The sequence below is a fragment of the Notolepis coatsorum genome, assembly GCF_963971535.1.
Source record: "Notolepis coatsorum genome assembly, chromosome: 9".
Taxonomy (NCBI): Eukaryota; Metazoa; Chordata; class Actinopteri; order Aulopiformes; family Paralepididae; genus Notolepis; species Notolepis coatsorum.
The window spans coordinates 98844927-98868837 of NC_140173.1; the positions used below are offsets into that span (position 1 = coordinate 98844927).

Below are 23911 nucleotides of genomic sequence, written 5' to 3' on the forward strand. Positions count from 1 at the left end.
TGCTTAATTATTACCACTGCTCGCAGCATTCAATGCAAAACAAGCACACTGCATCTATCTCTCTATCTATCTATCTATCTATCTATCTATCTATCTATCTATCTATCTATCTATCTAACTGTGCATCTTGGGAAGAAGGACGAAAAAACGCGGCTTATTATATATATATATAACAACGTGGTGTACAAGTTGTTTAGCGAGAGGATGGTGGTAATCGGCTTCAATAGAACAACTCGCCTCCGCTGATCTGAGGGCTCGCAGCCACACACATTTCCACTGTCCAATAGACGAGCGCCCTTTTCGACCGCGTGACATTGTTCAGATAGTTTGGTGCGCCTGTCAGATTGCTATGTGAACGCAGGCGAACCAAATGAAGAATGCAACAATGTTGCAACTTCACCACCAGAACCGCACGAGTCCACCAAAACTATATGTGAAAGCGACCTAAGAGACACGTAGCCATAGGCCTGTAATGAGAAAAGCCCTGTGGGCGATCTAACTGGCTAACGGTACGTTGCATTGTATTATCTCTTGTATGCACTGACTCTGTTCATAACTATCATTTATGTATGCATAGCACATGTGGCTAATGGATGCCGTTTTGTATAGGTAAATAATCTACTGACCGATGCTAAATGCTGACAGCTACTAACTGTTGCTACTGACAGCTGCTAAATGCTACTGACTGTATCGACTACTGGCTAAATGCCACTACTACTGACAGCTGCTAAAATGTTACTGACTGTATGCTGCTAACTAAGGACTAATGCTACCAGCTACGAGCTGTCTAAATTGACCATCTGGTGGCTGTTTATCAATGACAGTGGAGTATTTGAGCGTTTGGATGGGATATCCTAAATAAATAACGTTCAAGCAAGAGTCTGAATTGTTTCCTTTGGTCCGGTATGAAACAGTTGATCGCCTGCACCCTTCCAATGGGGAGATCTAGTTGACATATTGACGGTGACTGCTAGATAATTGGACATGCATGTCATAAATGTCATTATGAAGTGAAAATGGGGGACCCTGATGTAAACAAGACGAAAGTCTTTCTCTGGTCTGCATCCCCTTAACAAGTGTGTATTGAGCCATACTGTATTATACCCATACTGCAATCTGTTAATAAAATGTCCAATCAATCAAACCTATTCATAATATTATTCATCAATAATTTAAATTAAATTAATCATGATCAATGGTTTTTAGTACAAGGTCTATTAAATTGTTTAACTGTTCGAAGAGTTGGGGTGCCTTGGAGAAGGAGGAAAGATTCAGGGGTGCCTTGGTTCAAAAAAGTTTGGGAACCTCTGGTCTATACTAGGGATGCACGATATTGATTTTTTGACACCGATACCGATAACTTTATGCTCCTCAGGCCGATAACCGATATCGATAACCGATATTTATTGTATTATAATCTTTTTTCTTAATGTATATATTATTTTTTTTATAAAAAAAAATTTTTCAACATGAAACAAAACATATCACAATACAATAATAATACATAAAAAGACTTCCCAGGACAATAACTTAACACCAACTTAAATGTGACCTAACCAGACAACAGAAACAAAAGCCAAGACAACAGTATTGACTGATAAAGTGACCATATTTATTTTTCCAAATGAAAATTCACAATCCGTCAACAACTTATAATACATCCAACCTAAGACGCTCGAAGCTTTTTGTTCTTCTTTTTTCAAAGCGGAGCCTTGAAAAAAAGGCTTTGAGTGGACACATCACCACCACAACAAGTCACCTGCAACAAGCTAGAAGCTAGAAGCTAGAACCTAGAAGCTAGAAGCTAGAAGCTGCTGTGAATCCAAAGCCAGCTATTGACGAGTCGTTTGCTAAATTAAAGAAGTTTGACAGAAATGACCCAAGGGCTCAAGCCGCTAGCTTTTAAGCAGTCCTTGGTGGTGCAAATTAACCTGGCTACTATGGAGCAATAAGTGACTGCGTTCAACCGAGGGTTGCATCACAGCCATGGAAGGGGCTAGCTTTGCTTAGCTCCTCGCGTCGTCGTAGGCTTCTAAGTTAACACAATAACACACCATCGTAGCGGTGGTGATGCCGCAGGTGACCCGTCAGGCTGGATGTATTACAAGTTGTTGCCCTTTTCCCTCCTTGTGGAACTTCTCCATTGCATTTATTACAAATAGCAAGCGATCTTTTTCCTCTGAAATTCCGAGTACCGACGCGGCCATCTTTGTTTTTAACGTCCGCGCTGATTCAGAAACTTACGTGCCTACGTCACAGCCAAGAAAGGGAGCGCTCGATTTGTGTAAAACGCCCTGTTCTTAAACCACACGCTGTCAGTCGTACCACAGTACTGGCAAAACGGGATGAGCCTACAGTCAAAACAAACGCACTTCATCCCAATTCACCCACACAGCATTTTCTTTTACCAAAAAATATATTATATTATCGGAGCTATTAATAACGTTATCGGGTTTATCGGGATGACGTCATAATTGCTGATATCGGCCCGATAATTATCGCCCCGATAATTATCGTGTATCCCTAGTCTATACCAGGGGTTCCCAAACTTTTCAGGCTGCGACCCCAAAATAACGGTGTCGGAGAGCCGCGACCCCCACTATTATAGGAGGTAAAAAATAAAAAATTATTTTTTTTTTTTTTTTTTTTTATATAAATGGAAATGTATGGTTGAAACATGCAAACGTTCAAACGCACACACACACTAATAAGCATTGGAGGCTTTTAACCAGGGCCGGACTGGGGAAATCATTCAGGCCAGGAAATAGTGCCATGCCACTTTTTAAGCAGGGGGTCTGGGGGTCCCCCACTAGGAAATGTTTTGTTACAAAGACTTTTCCTGCATTCTGGTGCAGGATTTTTTTTTATTTGTACCCTTTAAATGCCAGTGTTTGTGATGGCATTACAAATTATTGTTAAAAAACAGGCTAGCATATGTATGATTAGCAACATGGATTGATGGATTTTCTGTTTTTTTTTGTAATGTCAGATTGAAAAAAATACAATATTTTATTCAACTTCACCACATATTATTATTTTGTTCTACTTTTTCTCCCATTTTCTATTTTTCTCCCATCCCAATTTCGTATTGTCCAATTCTACCCTCCCCTGTCTCGAACGTTGTTAGACCATGCCTCCCACTGGTCGGCTGCAATGTGGACGAAGCCTTGCCTCCGGTACACGAGGAGGCAGCCGTCGCATCTTTTCACCTGTACAGCGCGATCACTCAGCGATGAGGAGTAACGCGTGGGAGGCTCACGCTGCCCCCGTTGCTTCCTGATTCTGCTGTACAGGCGCACCAACCGACCTGTAGGAGTCGCTGTCCACAACGTCCGATCCCCACCCACCGGCTTTCCAACCCCCTAATACTGCCAATTGTATTAGTATGAACGACCAGCCAAGCCGGAAGCAACGCCGAGAGCTGGGCTCGAACCCAGCATCTCCTGCGTTAGTGGCGAGCGCCTTGCCCACTGCGCCACTTAAACCGCATAACACCACATATTCATTTTATAATTCTAACCCTTTAAATGCCAGTGTGTGTGATGGCATATATTTGCAATATATCAAATGCAAAGTAGATTTTTCTGGGGGGGATTATTACAGGCTAGCATGTGTCAATGATTAGCAACAACAGTTTTTTGTAAGGGTCCCGCCTCCACCAATCACATGCGGCTCCCTTTGTCTGTGTGTGAGAGCAAGAGAGAGAGAGAGCAGAACGCGAACGCGGAACTGGAAATCAGTTGGTAAAAGTATTCTGGTGGCCAGGCCAGTGTTTCTAGTTGCACCAGCGCAATAGTTAGATAACCTAGGTGGGGAACAACCAGGAGATCACTGCAACTCACACAAGTTGGAGAACTATCTCTCTCTCTCTCTTGCTCTCACACACACACAAAGGGAGCCGCATGCGATTGGTGGAGGCGGGACCCTTACAAAAAACTGCTAATCATTGACACATGCTAGCCTGTAATAATCCCCCCCAGAAAAATCTACTTTGCATTTGATATATTGCAAATATATGCCATCACACACACTGGCATTTAAGGTTAGAATTATAAAATTAATATGTGGTGTTATGATCAGGGCTGAAGTTGAATAAAAGATTGTATTTTTTATCAATTACAAAAAAACGGAAAATCCATAAAAATCTGTGTTGTTGCTAATCAATCATACATATGCTAGCCTGTTTTTTAACAATAATTTGTGATGCCATCACAAACACTGGCATTTAAAGGGTACAAATACAAAAATTCCTGCACCAGAATGCAGGAAATGAAGTCTTTGTAACAAAAGAAATCCTGGTGGGGGACCCCCTGCTTAAAAAGTGGCCTGACTGGGGCTATATGTTGCACTATATTTCCTAGCCTGAATGATTTCCCCAGTCCGACCCTGGTTAAAAGCCTCCAATGCTTATTAGTGTGTGTGCGTTTGAACGTTTGCAAGTTTCAACCATACATTTCCATTTATATAATACAAAAAAAATTAAATTAAATCCTATAATAGTGGGGGTCGCGGCTCTCTGACACCGTTATTTGGGGGTCGCGGCCTGAAAAGTTTGGGAACCCCTGGTCTATACTACTATACACTCAAGAGTGTAACACTCAAGTTTGACACTGTTTGACGAACAATGCCACTTACCCTTAGCCGCCAGAGGTATACCCTTCCTGCTATAACATAATAATAAACTTTATTTGTAGGGATGCCCCGATCACGTTTTTTGCCACCTATACCGATCACCAATCTTCTATGAGCCATATCGGCCCATACACTGCCGATACCGATGGTTTTGTTACTCTTAAGTGGTCTGCACACGGCGGGCGACCGACGTCGCCTGGCGATGCGATTGTCTGTCGCTCAACGACAATCGCCTGGCCCCCACACCAGACCCGACCGTTCACAGGTATAATAATGTGTTGCTCTGTGTAGCTGGGGGGTGTGGTTACTTGTGTACCCCCGGAGGGAGATATAGGAGGACAGACCGGACGTTAGGTTGTTGTGAAGCGAGCGTATTAGCAGGTAGCTGTGTTGTGCATTACGAGGGAAATATTAACCTGTAAAACCCATATTGAGCTGGAATTAAACCACCATATGCGAATACAACCTCTCCTCATTCTTCCTGACATTACTGCATGACTGATCGCTACAATACGTTTACTAGGCACCGGTGTACAAATGATACACCAGTAGAAGTCATGTTATTTCCTCATTGTCCTTTCTGTGTCACCTCAAAAAATAGGATCGAGGCGATTTTTAGCCAGGCGACAGAAATAGCTGCGCGATCGTCGCTTCAAAATCTCCTGCCGTGTGCGTTGTCTCATTCATAACAAAGGAGGCGATACAATTCTGTCGGTCGGCTCGCAAAAAAAGTCGGTCGCTTGGCTAAAATCGCCCTTTACTGTCATGCACTTGTCATGTCATGTCCTAATATACTAACCTACACTGTAGCACCAACATTGTAACCAACATTGTTACTCAGCTGATAAGAGTTGTGCCCTTCCTGATGACTTGTCGTACAGAACTTGTAAGTCGATTTGGATAAAAGAGTCAGCTAAATGACTAAATGTAATGTAAATACCCATTGTTCAATTAATAAACTGTATGCCTCACTGTGTGGAAGAGACTGGGATCATTCTTTTGTGCAAGGTAACATCAGGCTTGACTTAAAACATTACTTTCCTAACTTAGTGAAAATAAATCGAACAAATGAACACAGATATAAATGTACTGAATTGTTATTTCTTATTTTATTTATAATTATATTATATTAATAAAAAATAAATCGTTTTTTTTTATACCCGATCCAGCTATTTTAGTCAATATCGACCGATACCGATCGCTGGCCGATCGATCGGGGCATCCCTATTTATTTGTATAGCACCTTTTATACAAGAATTTCAGCTCAAAGTGATTCACAGCAGCAAAAAAGACTCATACAAAATTGGCATAAAATGAGCAAAAAATGTACAAAAAAGTGCAGGCATAAAATAAGTATAAAATAGATAGCAAAATAGACAAAGTCAAGGTAAGGCACAGAACTTTAAATTACAGTTTTTCATATTAGGATCTAACATCCTAATAGGCCACTTTATTTATGGTTTGATTATCACTGATGCACATCATTTTAACTTTAGCTGCTGACTTGTTCACAAACTGTTAGTCGCTTTGGTGCCCTTGTAGTTTGTTAACGCTGTGTACTTGTCCCAGTCTCAGGCCTGTAGTTTGTTAATGTTGTGTGTTGTGTACTTGTCCCAGTCTCTTCACTGGTGTCTGGTATGGTGGTGTCAGTGCTGAACCAGTTCCTAGACTCACATAGGCTGACCATCCATGTGGATGAAGCCGGGCAGCAGATATGCCAGGGTCTTCCCTGTGCCCGTCTGGGCGATGCCAATCAGGTCCTCCCCACTCAGCACCACTGGCCAGGCCTGAGACTGGGACAAGTACACAACACACAGCGTTAACAAACTACAGGCCTGAGACTGGGACAAGTATACAACACACAGCGTTAACAAACTACAGGCCTGAGACTGGGACAAGTACACAACACACAATGTTAACAAACTACAGGCCTGAGACTGGGACAAGTACACAACTAGGGCTGTCTTAAATACTTGCCTCCAATGCAACAAACGTCATACACCTCATTAACTCTGCCTCTCTTTGTTAACTACAACAAGCAATGCCGTATGTTATTTAAAGGGGAACTATTTTACTATTTCTTTCACTATTGGGGCACTTTTACACAATTCCTGTGAGTTTATGGAACACATCTGTAATTAAAAAAAAAAAGTTAATTCATCGTTTTGTATTTCTAATCAAGTAGTACTCAAAAACAGCATTTTTCTACCTCAAGATCTTAAGCCGTTTTGAGCTGATGTGGCATGGGGTGCATGGGCCTGATGCTACACAGCCACATTATTATGCAGCTGAGTCTCTGACATCACAGATATGCACATTTTCAGATGACTCAGTTCAGTGAGGGTGAATATTGTGAGAGGAGAATTGGAAGAATGCGCCAATATGAGAATTAGAGACATAGATCATATTAATATAAGTCCACATAGCTAGGAAACAATGCTAAACACTGAAAAAGGCCATTTATAAGATAGTTCCCCTTTAACACTATGGCGACCGGAGCCCCGCGGCGATTTAGGCCACAGAGGACAGAGGATTGTAAACAAACCGATGTACTTTCTAAGAGCTTTATATATCATTTATAGTATTGCTATCTGTCCATTCTCATTGTCACTTGAGTGCATAAACCGTGCCTTCATAATGGCTTAAAGAAAATAAAAATCCATCGGTTGGTTGTCATTTTATAGCGTCGTGAATATAAGGTATATTGCGCTTTTCGTCTAGGCTTTTCTGCAGGAGGCTGCAAAAAAGGATAAACGTTGGCGCCGTTATATCAAACGCCATTTCTGCTGTATATATACGAATGAAATAAAACAAACTGCGTAGCATGCAGACTATTACAGAGCATCTATGGATGAAATGGGGGCGGCGGGGAACGCCGATCAGTATTATTGATTTTTCAGCAATAGAGTGTGCGTTCCGGTAGCCAATGTCAGTAGTCTATCACGTTTGATAACCTATGTCCAATCCAGCTGTAATTTGGGGTAATATTATCCTACCGTCAGGCCATCTGATCGCCGGCAGCATTTCCTCACCAGTCATCGGATTCTGGTAGATCGATATGCACATTGGCTAATCATAAATCCCATTATTCCACGCTGAAAAAAACATTCAGCAAGCTGATCAAAGATGGAGGGGCTTCGTTTGGAATCAAGGCTCTATGATCCGCCCACAGGACTGTAAAAGCATATATTTTTTTTAATCCCATCAATTATACTGCAGTGGAGCGATGGCGCCCCTAAGCGTATCTGGCCGGTACTGCATGTTTCGAAAATCAAATATGTGGAAAGATCCTGCTAGTGGATCGGGGACCTAATAAGCGTTATAAATATGGAATAAAACAATAACAACTCGTCAAGAGTATACTCGTGGCTCTGGACCACAACGCATGGAATCGAAACACGTATATACTCGTGAACGGACGCTAGTGTTAAGATGAGGTTGGACTCTGCACTGACAGATTTGTGTTCATTGTGCTGCTTTTATAAAGCCTCAAATGACGGCTTACAATATTTCATGAAAGCAAAGTGTTTAGTTTGTCTAAGATTTAAAAAGGTTTCAACTTTACAGCACTGCGGTGCGGCTGGGTAGTGCAGCGGACTAAGCGCTCGCCTACCACCACAGAGACACTGGGTTCGAATCCAGCTGTCAGCGGTACCACCCTCTAATTGGCAGTGTTAGGGCATGCGTCCACCTAGCTCACATTTCCAGCTGAAAAACGCTGGCAGTGCGCCGGTAGTGCTGGGGTGGAGCGATTGCGGTGAGAAAAAAAAAGCAGCGCAAGCCTTTTGTAGCTATGGCAACGAGCTGTCAGTCACCAACCTACCTGATGACGAGAGAGAAAGAACTCTAGCGACAACTACATGACAGCCATCTTGTAATAATAACTTATCGTATTTTACTGCCGCGGTTTTGCACATAGCATATTTTAATACACTTTATTGTATATTAATTATATATATAGTTATTGCCCGACACCACAGTTCGCCCTTATTAGCTTTTTAGTAGTGTATTCGTGTAGGTATTAGTGTATTTGTGCTTTGTCACGAATCTCAATGGCCCGTCTCTTGTGGGTAGACAGCCAAGACAGGCAGGCAGCTCCGGTGTCAGGTTACAAACAGAGTGGTAGATATGAATGGCTGTGATTGGTTGTCTGAAAATGAGCTCAGCGCATCGCTCTGAAAAGTTCAGAAAGGTTCAACTTTAAACGCTGGGTGCGGCCGCAAGAAAAAGCTGAAAGGCGCTGAAAAAAGAAGCCGACTGCAGCGCATTTCCTATAGGCGGCAGCATGCGGCCGCATACGCTCCGTCCCCATTGGGATCAATTTAAAAAAGACGCTTGCGGCCATAAAAATGCGGTAAATGGACGCGGGCCCTTAGAGGGTGGAAAGCCGGTGGGGTATGTATCCTGGTCGTTGTAAACAGTGACTCCTACTGGTCGGTCGGGGCGCCTGCTCAGCAGGGAAGGGATCTGGGGGAGGTAGTGTGATCCTCCCACGCGTTACACTCCCCCAGTGAGAGTCCTTGCGTCAGGTGAAAAGAAGCGGCTGGCTGACTCCACATGTATCGGAGGAGGCATGCGATAGTCTTCAACCCTCCCTAGGCCGGCAAAGGCAGCCAATCAAAGGCAGAGATTTTTCTTTTATTTCTTTTTGAGAACGCACATGGCCAAAAAATACGGGGGGAAATACGCTACACACAGGCAGACTTGCTGGGAGCTACACCAGTGCGACAAGGGGAAATATTCAGTCGCACTGCACAGATTTTTGGGTGCAGTGCGACCAAAACAGTCACACTCTGGGCCCTGGACGGCCAAAAAAAAGATTCAAAGGTCAGCCCTATACACAACACACAACGTTAACAAACTACAGGCCTGAGACTGGGACAAGTACACAACACACAGCGTTAAACTACAACACAACACACTTTAACTATGGTAGCCTGCCAGCTCTAATACAGCTACAGTAGCTACTAGCTAGCAGAGGAGAAAATGGGCGTCTGAGAGGCGGGGTGTTGAAAGACAATGATAGGCGTTTATTCAACATCCAAGAAGGCTAACATACAACTGTGTTTACTAACTCCAACCGGGACTATTGCCGCTTTACCACTGCATGTTATCAACTCGATTCAACTCCGGTAACGTTAAGAGTCGAGAAGGTCTGAAGGTAGTGGTACCACACGCTAAATTGTCCGTGCAGACCCCCCAACCCATAGATAGCTCTTACCGAATTACATTAATCCACCACAGTTGCACTCAATATTTAAATAATGTTAGTCTAAATAAATGTACAGATAATGTACTTATTTTTTTAAATAGAATGAACAGAGCAGTGTTGTTTTGAAACAGTACAGTGTGTGTGTGTTAGTTTGATGTATGCTGCATTTTATATTGATGGCCTTCCAATTTGTTTATTTATTTTAAATAACAGTGACACTTTTCCTTTTGATAAGAAATACAGCCATATTCCTTTCATTGTGTTACGTACGTGGGTTGTTCATTATCATTATTGCCATATTTTTGTAAACCATGTAAACATCAGGTTAGTATATGTAATGTGTTATTTTGTTTGTATGTGATGTGTGTCATCTTCTAAAACCTTTTTTCTTTCTCCCCTTCCCAGATGCCACTCGTCTCACTGATTGGGCTGATTGCACCTGCTGATTGCACCTGTGGGCAGTCAGTCTGAGACAAGTGGTTATTAACCTGGAAGATGACACACATCGGGGCGCCTCATTTGAATCACTGCCACGTTCCAGAGTGGAGTGGGCAGGTTGCCCTTCTTACCTAGCTGTATCTGTGGAGCGATATTGTGTGGCCTTGTGCCATTTACCACTTGGTGTGGATTAATCCATTTGATGGTTGTTGTGTCCTATGAATGACACGTTGATACTTTTGCTAAGTGTTTGTTTGTCTGTATGTATACCTTGTTTGTTCTCCCCTACCCTTTTCCCTGATTGGATATTGTTGTGGGTTTAAATCCCCGCTTCAATAAATATTATTTACCATTTGGAAAACGCTTTGTGTAGTTTCTTGCCTGCCGGGACCTGTGCTTAAAGCACCTACTGGACGGGCTGCTTTTCATGTACAGCCCGCTCCAGCTATATTCTGGTCATCAGACCTTTGTACATGACATGGGGGCTCGTTAGTTGGCACAATTGTATAGTTCCTTGTTTTTTATGTAACATGTGGACTTGTCAATTGGAGCGTGTCAGGTAGGTTGCGTTTTTTCATTGGTAAATTATATTATTATGTATCCATTTTCCGTGCTGCACATTTTGATTGATGTAAACGGTTCTTGTATGTTATGCTCTTGACCAATCTGTTTTTTGCCACATAAGTAAAGGGTGGATCACCTGCTTGGTTAGGGGGAGGGGGGCGACGCGTCGTGTAACCCGGTGGAGTGCGCAATGAAATCGGTAAGCGACTGAAGTTATGTGTAGTCCTCATCCCACTAGGGGAGCAGTTTAGACGGGGTAATTAGTGTTAACCAGGTGATCCTAGTTAGGTGGAGGTTAGGACCAACATTTATTATTTTCATGAATGGTAGATGTGGTCATTAAATCATATTGGTTAGATTGTATACTGCGGAATGTGGCTGTTAAATGTGTTAAGCACGGATATTGTTGAGTAGATGAGTGACTTATTTCCTGGGGCTTATTGTCTAGTGCCCATTATTTGTTTGGTGGTAACGTGTGTTGCTACGGGAGCGCAGGGTATTTTTTGTGGCATAGTCATATTCTGTGGTAGGGAATATGGCTGGGGCAGCTTTTACTTTGGACGATTTTGGGGCAGACCCTACGAGGGATCAGTTTGATATCTGCACAAAAGCTGAATTGTGTAGTGTCGCCAAACATTATGGCATTACTGTCCAAAGTTCGAAAAGTAAGGAAGATGTGAAGGCAATTGTGCTGGCTGGGTTATTGGATCAAAATGTATTCAGTTCGCCCATAGCCCAGGGGGATGGCTCAGAGGACGCCACGCACGGCGAGGCGTCTAGCGAGGCTACGGGAGACACTGGTGGTTTAGACCGAAACGGTGGTGCAATACAAAAACAAAAAGGTAGCACTACCAAGGCTGGGGAGAGTGACAGTGATAGCTCTGTACACTCAGGACGTGCCTCTGTTTCTTCTTCTACTCGTAAATAGAGTAGCCAGCATGTTTCTCTGGTTCCCATTTTCCGGGAGTCTGAGGTGGAAGCATATTTCTCTGCTTTTGAGCACAACGCATTGGCCAGTGGACATGTGGGCAATTTTATTGCAATGCAAGCTCACTGGTAAGGCTCAGGAGGCATGTGCTTTCAGACTCTGTCCTTGAGTGGTTCAGATCCTACCTCACCGGAAGAACAGAGTATGTCTCCTTGGGAGAGGCAGGGTCTGACACCCATCATGTCACCTGTGGTGTCCCACAAGGATCAGTCCTCGGCCCCACCCTATTCACCCTCTACATGCTCCCCCTTGGCTCTGTCATCAGCCGGCATGGAATATCATTCCACTGCTACGCTGATGACACCCAACTATACCTAAAAATAAACCCCACCCCATCCACAGTTCTGCCATCTTCCACGCTGACCACATACCTGGAGGAGACCAAGGCATGGATGAAGCACAACTTTTTACAGCTAAACAGTTCCAAAACTGAAGCCATTATCATTGGCACCCCACACCAGGTTCGTTCATCCATCATCACCACCATCACCTTTTCCGGCCAAAACATCACCCTGTCACCAACAATAACCAACCTAGGGGTAAAAATGGACCCTCACCTGACCTTTGAGGCACACATAAATCAACTATACAAAAATTCTTTCTACCACCTTAGAAACATCGCCAAACTTCGCCCCTCACTCACTGTCAGATGCCGAAAAGCTCATCCATGCCTTTGTTTCCTCCAGGCTGGATTACTGCAACGCACTCCTCATCAGGATTCCTAGCAAGAACATCCAAAGGCTACAATGTATCCAAAACAGCGCTGCTAGGATCCTGATGAGTGCGGAAATACCACCACATCACCCCCATCCTCAAGTCCCTTAACTGCCTCCCTGTCTCACTCAGGATTGAGTTCAAAGTCTCCCTGCTCACCCACAAATGCCTCTACGGAAACGCCCCCCTATACCTCAAAGAACTCACCACCCCTCACTCCTCCTCTCGACATCTCCGCTCTGGCCAGGCAAACCTCCTCCAGCGCCCAAGGACAAATCTCTGCACTATGGGAGATCGGGCTTTTTGCTCCTCCGCTCCCAGTCTGTGGAATGCTCTCCCTGACTACCTGAGAGCACCACAGACTGTGGATGTTTTTAAGAAAGGCCTCAAAACCCACCTTTTTAGTAGAGCCTTCTGTTGACCTTTTATCAAAATTTTGCTCCACACATTTTATGTTCTTTTACCAATTTCTTTTATCAGTTTTATTATTCTATGTTTCTCTATGTTATTTTATGTTTTAGTCTTGCCTATTTTTATATTCTTTCTTTCCTTTATTCTCGCTAGCTTTTAAGTTCCTTTAACTGTAGCGCTCTGAGAGTTGCCCCGCAACTGTAAAGCGCATTACAAATGAAATCTATGATTATTATTATTGCCAATGGATGACAGCTTGGAGTATGAGAAGGTGAAATGTGCTGTTTTACGTGTATATGAATTGGTGCCAGAAGCGTATAGACAACGTTTTCGTGCACTATGTAAGTCTCCTTCTCAAACACATGTTGATTTTTCCCGTGAACAACGAATTCTATTTGATCGGTGGTGTTCAGCATGTAAAGTGGATGACTTGGCAGCTTTGAGCGAGTTGGTGCTCATTGAGCAGTTTAAGACCTGCATGCCCGAGCGCATTGTTGTGTATTTAAACGAACACAAAGTATCTACCCTCCAGCAAGCTGCAATTTTAGCAGATGAGTTTGCATTGACCCACAAACATGTTGCTGTTCGAAATGGTGTATGTAAGAGGGGGCTCGTTCCCTCCTAGAGAGTCAACGTTTAGGGGGAATGGCGGGCAAGCATTCCGGCCACGCTCACCGCCGTCTAAGATGATAGTATGTAGTTATTGCAAGAAAACAGGTCATCTGGTGGAGGACTGTTACGCACTACGCGATCGACGAGAGGCTAAAGGGCCAGCCCAAAAACCAAAAGGGGTGGGGTTGATTGGCACAGTCTCATGTCCTGAGCAAGATGGCGCTCTGGAGAAACCAGACAGCTGTTTTGAGCCCTTTATATCTACTGGTTATGTGTCACTGTCAGGTGAAGTTTGTGACCAACGTAAGGTGAGAATCCTTCGTGATACAGGAGGTTCTCAGTCATTTATCCTGGCAGATGTGTTACCATTAACTGAAAAATCGTCCTGTCAATCGAGTGCCATCGTCAGGGGAATTGAAATGGGTTTTACACCCGCGCCTTTACATAGAATACATGTGAAATCAGACCCAATTACAGGTTGTTTTTCCGTGGCGGTTCGCCCATGTTTCCCTGTAGAGGGAGTTGACTTTATCATGGGGAACGATATCGCTGGGGGAAAGGTAATCCCTGTTCTGGAGGTTATGGACGCCCCAGTGTCTGAATTTTTATGTGATTCGTTGATTAAAAGTCAACCAAATGTTTTTCCTGTCTGTGCTGTAACCAGGGCTCAGGAGAGGAAACGAGAGCAAGGGGTGACGCTGAGTGACCATCTGTGGCAAGGCTCTCGCTGAGGACAGGTGGCCATCTAGTGGCGAGATGGAAAAGGTTGTGAGTAGCGTTCAGAGGAAGCTGGCGTGCCATTACCACTGAGTGCTTATCATCCTGAGTAGGGTTGGGCATCGTTTGGATTTTAACGATTCCGGTTCCGATTCTCCATTTCGATTCCTGTTCTAACCGATTCTCGATTCCGATTCTTTGAGGTGCAGGTCAAAACGGGTCACAGCTTATTTCGCAGGAGAATCTTTTATTATTATTATTTTTTTATAAAAAAAATCATACTATTCACAGTGTCAGTTGACTTGATACAGTTTAATTTGGTTGCTGTACTGTAACTAGGGTATTAATTAACAAAGTTTATAAAAAAAAAAATATGTATGTAAACAAACCGTTTGCAGCCACAAAGCAAATACAATTTAAAAACTCACATTTACCTGTTGTCTAGAATTGATACTTATATCAACTAGAGCAGTGGTTCTCAAACTTCTTACACCAAGTACCACCTGAGAACGTAGCTGGCTCTCCAAGTACCACCATATGACCGGCGTTAAAATACAGTCTATTCAGCTATGCACAGTTCACGCAGGAGGCAAATGTATTCCTAATACCATTATTAGGGGTGCACCGATATATCGGTCGGGTATCGGTATCGGCCGATAAGTGCCTTGTTGACTGCTATCGGCCGATAAGCTCAAATGTGCCGATAGCAGTCGCCGATAAATACCCATCAATTTGTGTAGCGTCAAAAGGCAAAAAAAAAAGTTCACTCGCGCGATCTACCTGCACAACGCCCGCCGTCCCCCACACACACACACAATCTACTGCATCAAAGTAACTACTTATGATTAACAAGGCATTCGTTTTGTGGCATTAGCGTTATATAGTTAGTGTTACACGGACAATAACATCAGCATATTATTATTACCCATAGCAGCAAGGCATTACTCCGAGTCCGTTCATTAGCTCGGTTCCATTCCGTTGCTCATTCCGTACCCAACTACACATTCTGCAATCTGTTAATAAAGTTTTCAACCAGACAAATGTATAGAAAGGCTTTGTTTTATTATAACATTTGTTGCAGTAAAATCATTATGTCTCATTTGGTCATGCGTGGAGCGCCGGTCGGCGGGCCGGGCAGCTAACGTAGCTACGTTATTAGCTATTAGATGCAAGACTAACGTTACTGGTGAAAATGTGATTTGCGTTGGAATACTCCTTTGTCAACTTGCTGTACTTTGCTTGCAGGTCTGCAGTCATTATTGCTGCATTATGAATAGCCGCAACTTTAGCCAAGGTAACGTTATGGCTAAACCTTTAACAATAGTTAACGCTAGCTTTCGGTTAGCTGTTCAATGCTATTAATAACACAACTCCCCGTCAACACCCTCTCTCGGGAAGATGGCATTTAAGAAAGTATCTGCTGTTAAAATGAAGTGTTACACGTTCAATAACAAGCATATTATTTACCCGAAGATAGCAGTAAACAAGGCATTACTCCGTTAGTACGTTCATAGCTCGGTTCCATTCCGTTGCTCATTCCGTACCCAACTACACATTCTGCAATCTGTTAATAAAGTTTTCAACCAGACAAATGTATAGAAAGGCTTTGTTTTATTATAACATTTGTTGCAGTAAAATCATTATGTCTCATTTGGTCATGCGTGGAGCGCCGGTCGTTGTGTTCTGCTCTCGCAAACAGAATGCCCGGAAATGGAAAAATTTATAAACGCTTGCCGATTGGTGGTAAGGACAGCAGGAGGTGGGTGCTAGCGGTCACCGGTGTGGCGTAATTGGCCGAATCGACTGTCAATCAAAATGGTTCCATTGCATTGGTTGAAAGCTCTGGTTGAGAGAATAGTATCCTGCTGCAGGCCGCAAGAATGGTTCCATTGCATTGGTTGAAAGCTCTGGTTGAGAAAATAGTATCCCTCTGCAGGCCGCAAGACGATACTGGGAGAGAGATAGTGATACCATAAACATATTTCTTGATGTTTCCTTTTTTTAAGTAAGTAAAGAGGCCTACAAATACAAACATACACATACAAATATACAGTAGTTTCATTAAAAAATAAAAAAAAATAAAAAAAAATAAAAAAAAATAAAATCTTTTTTTTTTACAAATACTTATATACAAATATACAAATATCGGTATCGGTATCGGTATCGGCCGATAGTGTTAGTTGAACAATCGGTATCGGTATCGGCGGCCAATTTTCATATCGGTGCATCCCTAACCATTATTTATTGTTAACTTTTGTCAGACACAGCCACAATGTACAAAGGGATAGCACTAGAACTAGCAAACACTTCCACACAACTCATACAATGCAAGGGGCATTGAGAACATAATAACTAACATTCTCACATAGCAAGTGAGAAAATTAAGAACTGTATTTCAGCAAATGTACTTAATTCTCTCTCCATCTCTCTCTCACACAGCAAGCAATTGTCCGTCATTCTCTCTCTCTCACACACACACATTTTGTTACAAAAACTTAATTTCCTGCATCCTGGTGCAGGAATTTTTGAATTTTTACCCTTTAAATGCCAGTGTTTGTGATGGGCATCACAAATTATTGTAAAAAAGAAAAGAAAACACATATTCAATACATTTTTGAATGTTTACCCTTTAAATGCCAGTTTGTGTGATGGCATCACAAATTATTGTTAAAAAAAAACACAAAAAAGGTAAAATATTTTCAATATCAAATGCAAAGTACATTTTTCTGGGGGGGATTATTACAGGCTAGGCATGTGTCAATGATTAGCAGCAACACAGATTTTGATGGATTTTTTGTAATGTCAGATTTAACACCAACTCTTTTCAGAAAAGTGGGAGTACTTCATTTTTTATCTGACATTACAAAAAAATCAAAAAATAAATGGTTATGATCAGGGCTGAAGTTGAATTAAAGATTTATGACTGTTTAGACTGCATTACTCTCGGTCACAGTGATCTCCTGGTTGTTCCCCACTTAGGTTATCTAACTATCACGCCGCCGCAACCAGAAACACTGGCCTGGCCTGCTTCTAAGTTCAGTGGCCTGACCAAAAAAAAATTATTTGCTTTTTTGTAAATGTTTTCAAGTACCACCAGCAGTACCACCAAGTACCACTAGTGGTACGCGTACCACAATTTGAGAACCACTGAACTAGAGAATGAAAACATTTCTCCATTTTCTTTATTTTTGGTGGTGGAGCTACACACTTATCTACTTGTGGATCAATGGTTGGTGTTGTGAAGGGCCAGATTAAACCGAATATATATATTTATTTATATATATATATTTAATTGTATTTGTATATTCTCTAATATTCCCTGATATCCCTTGTATATTCCTTGTACAATATGCATTGAATATCCATTCTAGCCTACTGAACATCCCATAATAGTCTCCATTCTACTATTGGTCGAGACCTTGGTGCCAGGCTGCCATACCCCCCAGACCCAGTTCAAACGTACCGCTCAACATGTACGAACAAGTCCTAGTTCCGCGTAGGAATCTGGCTACCGCACCAGTAACGGTACTATTTGTTCATAGTGCGTATATATACTGCGCTACTAAAGTAGGACTTCCTTTTCAGTCCAGTTTCTTACCCTCCAATAGAGTGACAGACGTAAAGCCTCCCCGCGACGCCACGTGTGGGAGTAAGGCCAAGTTCGGCCTACCATCGGTATTGAGACATCGTGTATATTAATATTTGAATAGTCATATTTGGCACTATATCATCGAGTTGGACGTAGTCTATTAAGCTAATAATAGTCTATTCATATGTAGTGCTTCGTGCGGTGAGAATACTATCGTAGTCAGTACCCCATCGTTTCGGGCAGAGAACTGGCTGCTTATCCAGGATGGTCGACCCCATGTGAGACTGCACCCGAGGAGCCCCAGAGCCGACGAGCGAGTGGACCTGCATACCGGATTATTCTACCGACGACAGCCCGCCTTCCCAGGCACGGATTATGCTTTGTGTACAGTGATTATTCCATGGATAAAGACCCCCGACACTGCCGTGTGTTGGAACCCCCCCCCCTGGAGAGGACGCAAGGTGAGGAGGCGCTCTGCAAGACGAGGTCGCTTCACGTCTCTCCTCCGTGGACCGGAGAGAGCCGGCCCACAGAGAGTCCAGCTGCTTTCATCTGTGGTCCAAGGATCGCTGGCGCATTGAGCTGCACAACTGTGGGTTCACCCAGGATACCCTTGGCCGGACGAGGCAGCCAGACTCTACCCCCCCCCCCCCTCCTACTCCTGTTGTCTTACAAGCGACCGGATTACCCCCCTTAGTGTATCCAGTCTTATAATCATTAAAGTATCATTGCTGTTATTCCTTAACTATTCCAGGTCGTATATTTACCGCCTGCGCCATCAGAGATTGGACATTCTCTATTGATATACCGACGAATACTCTTGCCATAAAAGTGCATACTAATTCCCATTCATAAATGTGATTGATTTGATTAAGTGCTTGCTCTACACACCATCGCTGTGTAGAAATAAAGACCTATTTCTAATTCGTACATTTGTGTTGGATCCGTTTCATCTACGTGACAGTGTTCATCATAATATATTTATGCCGAGTACTGGGTGGCCGAATATTAAGTACAAAGGTAGTGGTAGTAAGTATCATATCTAGTAATACAGTCAGGGAATTGTACCCCTCAGTTACAGTTGGGCCTTTAACACTTTGAATGCCATCCACGAGTTCTCTCGTGTTTACCCCCCGTGTTTACCCCCCGCGGGTTGAATGCCCACTCACGAGAATATATATATTTTTTTATTAGCGATCTGAAATCAAATTGCATCAAGCGAGTCAATCGTTGGAGATCCAGGCACCCCCGGCGTTCAGATGTGAAAAAAGCGCCCCCTATCGTCTCCCAGATGGTAAATCACCCTTTTGGATTGGACTCAATGAAAATGAAATGGGAAAAAAAACCTGCACTCCACATTTTACTTCTCACTCATGTAACCGGGGTCTACCAGAGTTCACTCTGGAGCCTCCGAGCCGCGGGGAATATGTGTTTTACTGTATACACCAGGGGTCAGCAACCTTTTTGACATGGAGTGCCTGTTTGAAATATAGTTGTAACTAGTGTGCCTCAACAATATTCCATGCATGGTAATTTTTCTCCTCATAATCAGGTCTTTTTAATGATAATTTTTACATTATTCCATCATTATTGTTATTGTTATTATTAACAATGTTATTATGATGGTTGTATCAACCCTAAATCTGAGTTGGGGGGGGGGGGGATGCAATGTAGACAAACAGCTGCATTCAGTGCGACCATTTCACTCACATTTGCCCATTCATTTTTGGACACATCACACACCATTGGTGTGTGTACTGTACGTGTGCTGTCATAGCTCCACCTACAGGCCTAATGGAGAACACCAGGATGTGAATGTAGGGTGAATGCGAGGTATATTGTGTAAATAAGTTTTGATTGATCGCAAGACTACACTGTAAAAAAAAAATAATAATAATAAGTTACCAGAACTTTTAAATATCGAGTTCAGTTACTGTGCATTAAGGTTTTCAGTTTTCAATCCATAATAAGTTAACAGAAAAATAAGTACACAACCACATTATTTCAACCTAATAAAACTATATTTATTGTCATTGTTTTAAGAACACAAGTTGACTTGGTAATACTCATTTTGAGTAAAAAAATGGCTTTTAACATGTGCAATGTTCAATGAAATAGAAAAATAAATAATACAATTTGTTGATTAATCCCACTGGTCACAATGGTGACTGTTGTGAAGGGCCAGATTAAACTGAGAATCTACCTTTATTGTTTGATATACTTTGTATATTATTTATATATATACACGGAATATCCCTTTACCTGCGTTCAGACCAGAGTAATATTCGCTCTCCTATTGGACAGCGCCCCCAGGCGCCAGCGCGCAAGCCCCCAACGGCAAGTTCAAAGACAACTGCAGGCATGTCGGAACATGCCCGGAGTCAGCATAGTGATACCAGACAAGGACTGAGGTTGGGACTAGATATTCACTTAAGTATAAATACAGCGCAAGGTGCGCACACCAGTAATTCAGCTTAGTTCAATTCAGTGAGAACGTTCAGTACCTTACCCACCTTCACCACGAGTCAACGTGCAGTGAAGTGAGCAACCTTGCGTCTAACAGAGCATTGAGAACCGCGTGCGAATAGAATGGTAAAAGTGTCAGAGTTTAATGAAGTAACGTTAAGTTCGACTTAATCTAATGTGAAGTAAATAGTCGTTCATTTATTGTATATCATGCGGCCACAGTTCGTTCGTGTGTAGCATTACCCAGCGGTTCATCGTGTCTTTAGCTAGTGTACTTAACCAGGCTGTGTGGCCTAAATACGTCGCCCACACCCGAGGAGTCCTAGGCGGAGAACCGTTGGACATGTACACAGGAGAATCGGCGTCGGCGATTGCAGAACCATTACTGGTTGGATTATATTGATTTGGAACGTGGTACCCGGAGAAGAGCATCGTTGATTTCCACTATCGTTTGGGATTCAACCTCGTGAGGATTACAACTCGGGCCGGCCTCGTGGACGGAGGCTGGCTAGCTGTCATCAATGCTGTCGAGCATCTGGATTACAATTATTACTTTGCTGCTGATCAAGGGAGTTTACAAGGACCGACTCCTGTACCTGGAGTCTCTTTATTCCTCATTGAATCAGACGGAGTACCCGAACATTCCTCTACCCTCCAGGCCTTACACCCCCGGAGGGAACCCATTGTCTCCAGTCGGTACCAGTGTTGCCCTATATAGTTGCTACTATACGACAGGTGGTGTCAACTTAGACCCATCGTAGGATTCCTGCTATTCTTAGTGACTCATGCTCTTGACTGACTTTACGTATATTCTTCGCCATACAAGCGCGACCCTAATTCTCATTCTGTAACCTAACATTGCCTAATAATAATAAATTACCCTCAAATACAATTTCTTTGTCAATGCCGTGTTCTTGTGGGTGTTCACCATCTATATTTGATGTACTGTCTGGCCAGTAATTAAAGTACATAACTAGCAGTGGTTTAATCTATCACAATCTTTAATACAGTCAGGGTTTTGTAACCCCTCAGTTACAGTGACCGTAATAATGTTTTTGTTATAAGGCTCTGCAAATGTTACTGAATGATATAGCAATGTATTTCCAGCTAAATTGAAATAATAAACAAATAAAGGCTCTCAATTAAATATGTGGTAGTAAAAAGAACCTGTGGGAGGATTTCAACAAGATAAATGCGACAACAGTGCAAAATATTTCACTATAATATTTCAAAGCAAAAAAAAAAAAATTATAATTTTCATTTTTTTTTAATGCTGCCCCCTGTGCCTATGCAAATGCCCCCGCGTGCCTATGCAGGCACGCATGCCTAGGGTTGCCTACCCCTGGTATACACGATGGATCAATCAAATGAGCGATTTTTTCAAATGGCGATCGGGAATTGGAATAAACCATTTGGATACCATCTGATCTCAGGTAAGGAATCTACCGTATGTTATCAGTATTAGGATAATCAGACTCGTTTTCACAGAAATATAAGCTTCTATGTGATTATGGTGATAGGCTGTTTGACTCTGCTCGCGGTCAGGAAATAGGAGAATCGATGTTCAACTGGCGGCACGAGTGTGCATGTGTACACATACTATCAATCATCTAGCGTTTATTTGAAAACGATTCATAAATAGGGCGGAAAAATGACAACGTTCTAGAATATTCCAGTAAAAGGCGATTATCATAGAATGTGTTTTTTTTTCTTCGTAAAAACAAGTGATTTTCAAAATGCTAGAAAACGGAAATGAAGCGATAAAAAAACAATCTGCCATGACAATGTTGACTGGAAAATGAGTCTTTGATAAGCGACGGGCAGATTAGACACATAGCCATAATTTAAAACATAGTTTAGGCGATATTAACGTTAACATTGGAGTGGATGTGGGCATTCAAGGGGGTAAAAAGGAAAACACGGCTGGCTCCCAAAGTGTTAACAGAATATTTAATTGTTATGTTTTTATCTTTTTTTCAAAAGTAGCTACAAGATACAAGAAAAAGGTTGTGCCAGATGTTTTAGCTCCTAGCCTATACCTGTATATAGCCTATAATGTTCTATGCCTTACCTTTATCTGTTTTGCTGCAATTTATTTTATGCTTATTTTATGTCTGCACTTTTTTTGCTGCTGTGAAGTTTCAAGTTTCAAGTTTATTTAATAGTCGTCATACAGAAGTACAGAATACTTTCATACAAAATGCTTCTTACTGTTACGCTCCAGAGACTGTGCTAGACAAGATAGTATCAAATAACATAGTATAGCATGTAATTTAGAAGTAGAAAATGAGGTCACAGTGTTCAGTATAGACATATGTACAATGTTCGATGCAGCATGTGCATATATATGCAGACTGTGAAGCATGTTGAGCTGCAATTCTTGTATAGACCACTACACTTCCGCGTTACATTGAAATCAGGGAGGAGATTGCGGGGGGGGTCAAATGAATGGATGTGGACGAGAGCCGTGATGGAAGTGGTTGCCGATACGGCTGTGGGGGTGCTAGAGACATGATCGAATAGACGTTTATGCGCCTCGCTCTCCTGAACACGGCGTGACCCATAACTAATCGATCAGAACTAAATCGGCAGAGAAAAAGCCCATTTTAAAGCACCTATTCCGCATGGACATGCGCAGAGTGCCCATGGAGTCTGGACGACTCGAGATGACGCACGAATGAATGTGGACTGTTCCATCAGAGGGCGGAGCTTCGGTGGCCAATGTCCTTTCAGCCGAACAGGATAATGAAAAAATGATCCCACTAAATGGCCAGACGAGTCTTATGGCGACATCTACAATTACCTCATTGAGTCTCCAGGTAGACTAATGTTTATATTTAAGTGCAGCGGTCTGTAGCCACTTACATGACCATCGAAGCTCCCCCCTCTGATGGAACAGTCTACATTCATTCGAGCGTCATCTCGCGTCGTCCAGACTCCATGGGCACTCTGCGCATGTCCATGCGGAATAGGTGCTTTAAAATGGGCTTTTTCTCTGCCGATTTAGTTCTGATCGATTAGTTATGGGTCACGCCGTGTTCAGGAGAGCGAGGCAGATAAACGTATATTCGATGTCTCTAGCACCCCCACAGCCGTATCGGCAACCACTTACATCACGGCTCTCGTCCACATTCATTCATTTGACCCCCCCGCAATCTCCTCCCTGATTTCAGAATCCCGGAAGTGTTACGGTGGTCTATGAAAGGTGCTATACAAATAAAGTTTATTATTATTTTTATTATGATATTACCTGTATAGGGGTTGGCTTGGTAAAGCCGACCCGGTTAATATTATCCATGATCTCAGGATAGTGCTGGAAGGCGTCCAGGAAGGTAGGACAGGGGTTGGGAACGGGCCGTTTCTCTCCCTCCTCCTTCAGGTCGTCCACAATGATGTCATTATTCTCCTTCCTGTGCAGAATTTAGGGGGTAACATTATTGGTCGGGTACGGAATACAGAGCCTTTGAACAAAGCAGCAGTTGATTGCAAAACCACAAAAACTAAGTTGATTGTGTGCGACTCCATTTCAGACACAAAAGGATAAATTCATCTTTAGTATAAATGTCTT

General features: G+C 42.7%; 1 protein-coding gene across 1 annotated transcript in view; it reads right to left on the reverse strand.

The window, feature by feature from the left end:
- Positions 1–23911, reverse strand: part of ddx43 (DEAD (Asp-Glu-Ala-Asp) box polypeptide 43) — a gene marked incomplete at both ends in the record, with an annotated part of 205995 nt that overhangs the window by 79061 nt on the left and 103023 nt on the right. Inside the window, 2 exons of the mRNA XM_084321945.1 lie at positions 6307–6425; positions 23594–23753. Of these exons, the coding sequence (XP_084178071.1) occupies positions 6307–6425; positions 23594–23753 (279 nt within the window). The remainder of the gene's footprint in view (positions 1–6306; positions 6426–23593; positions 23754–23911) is intronic.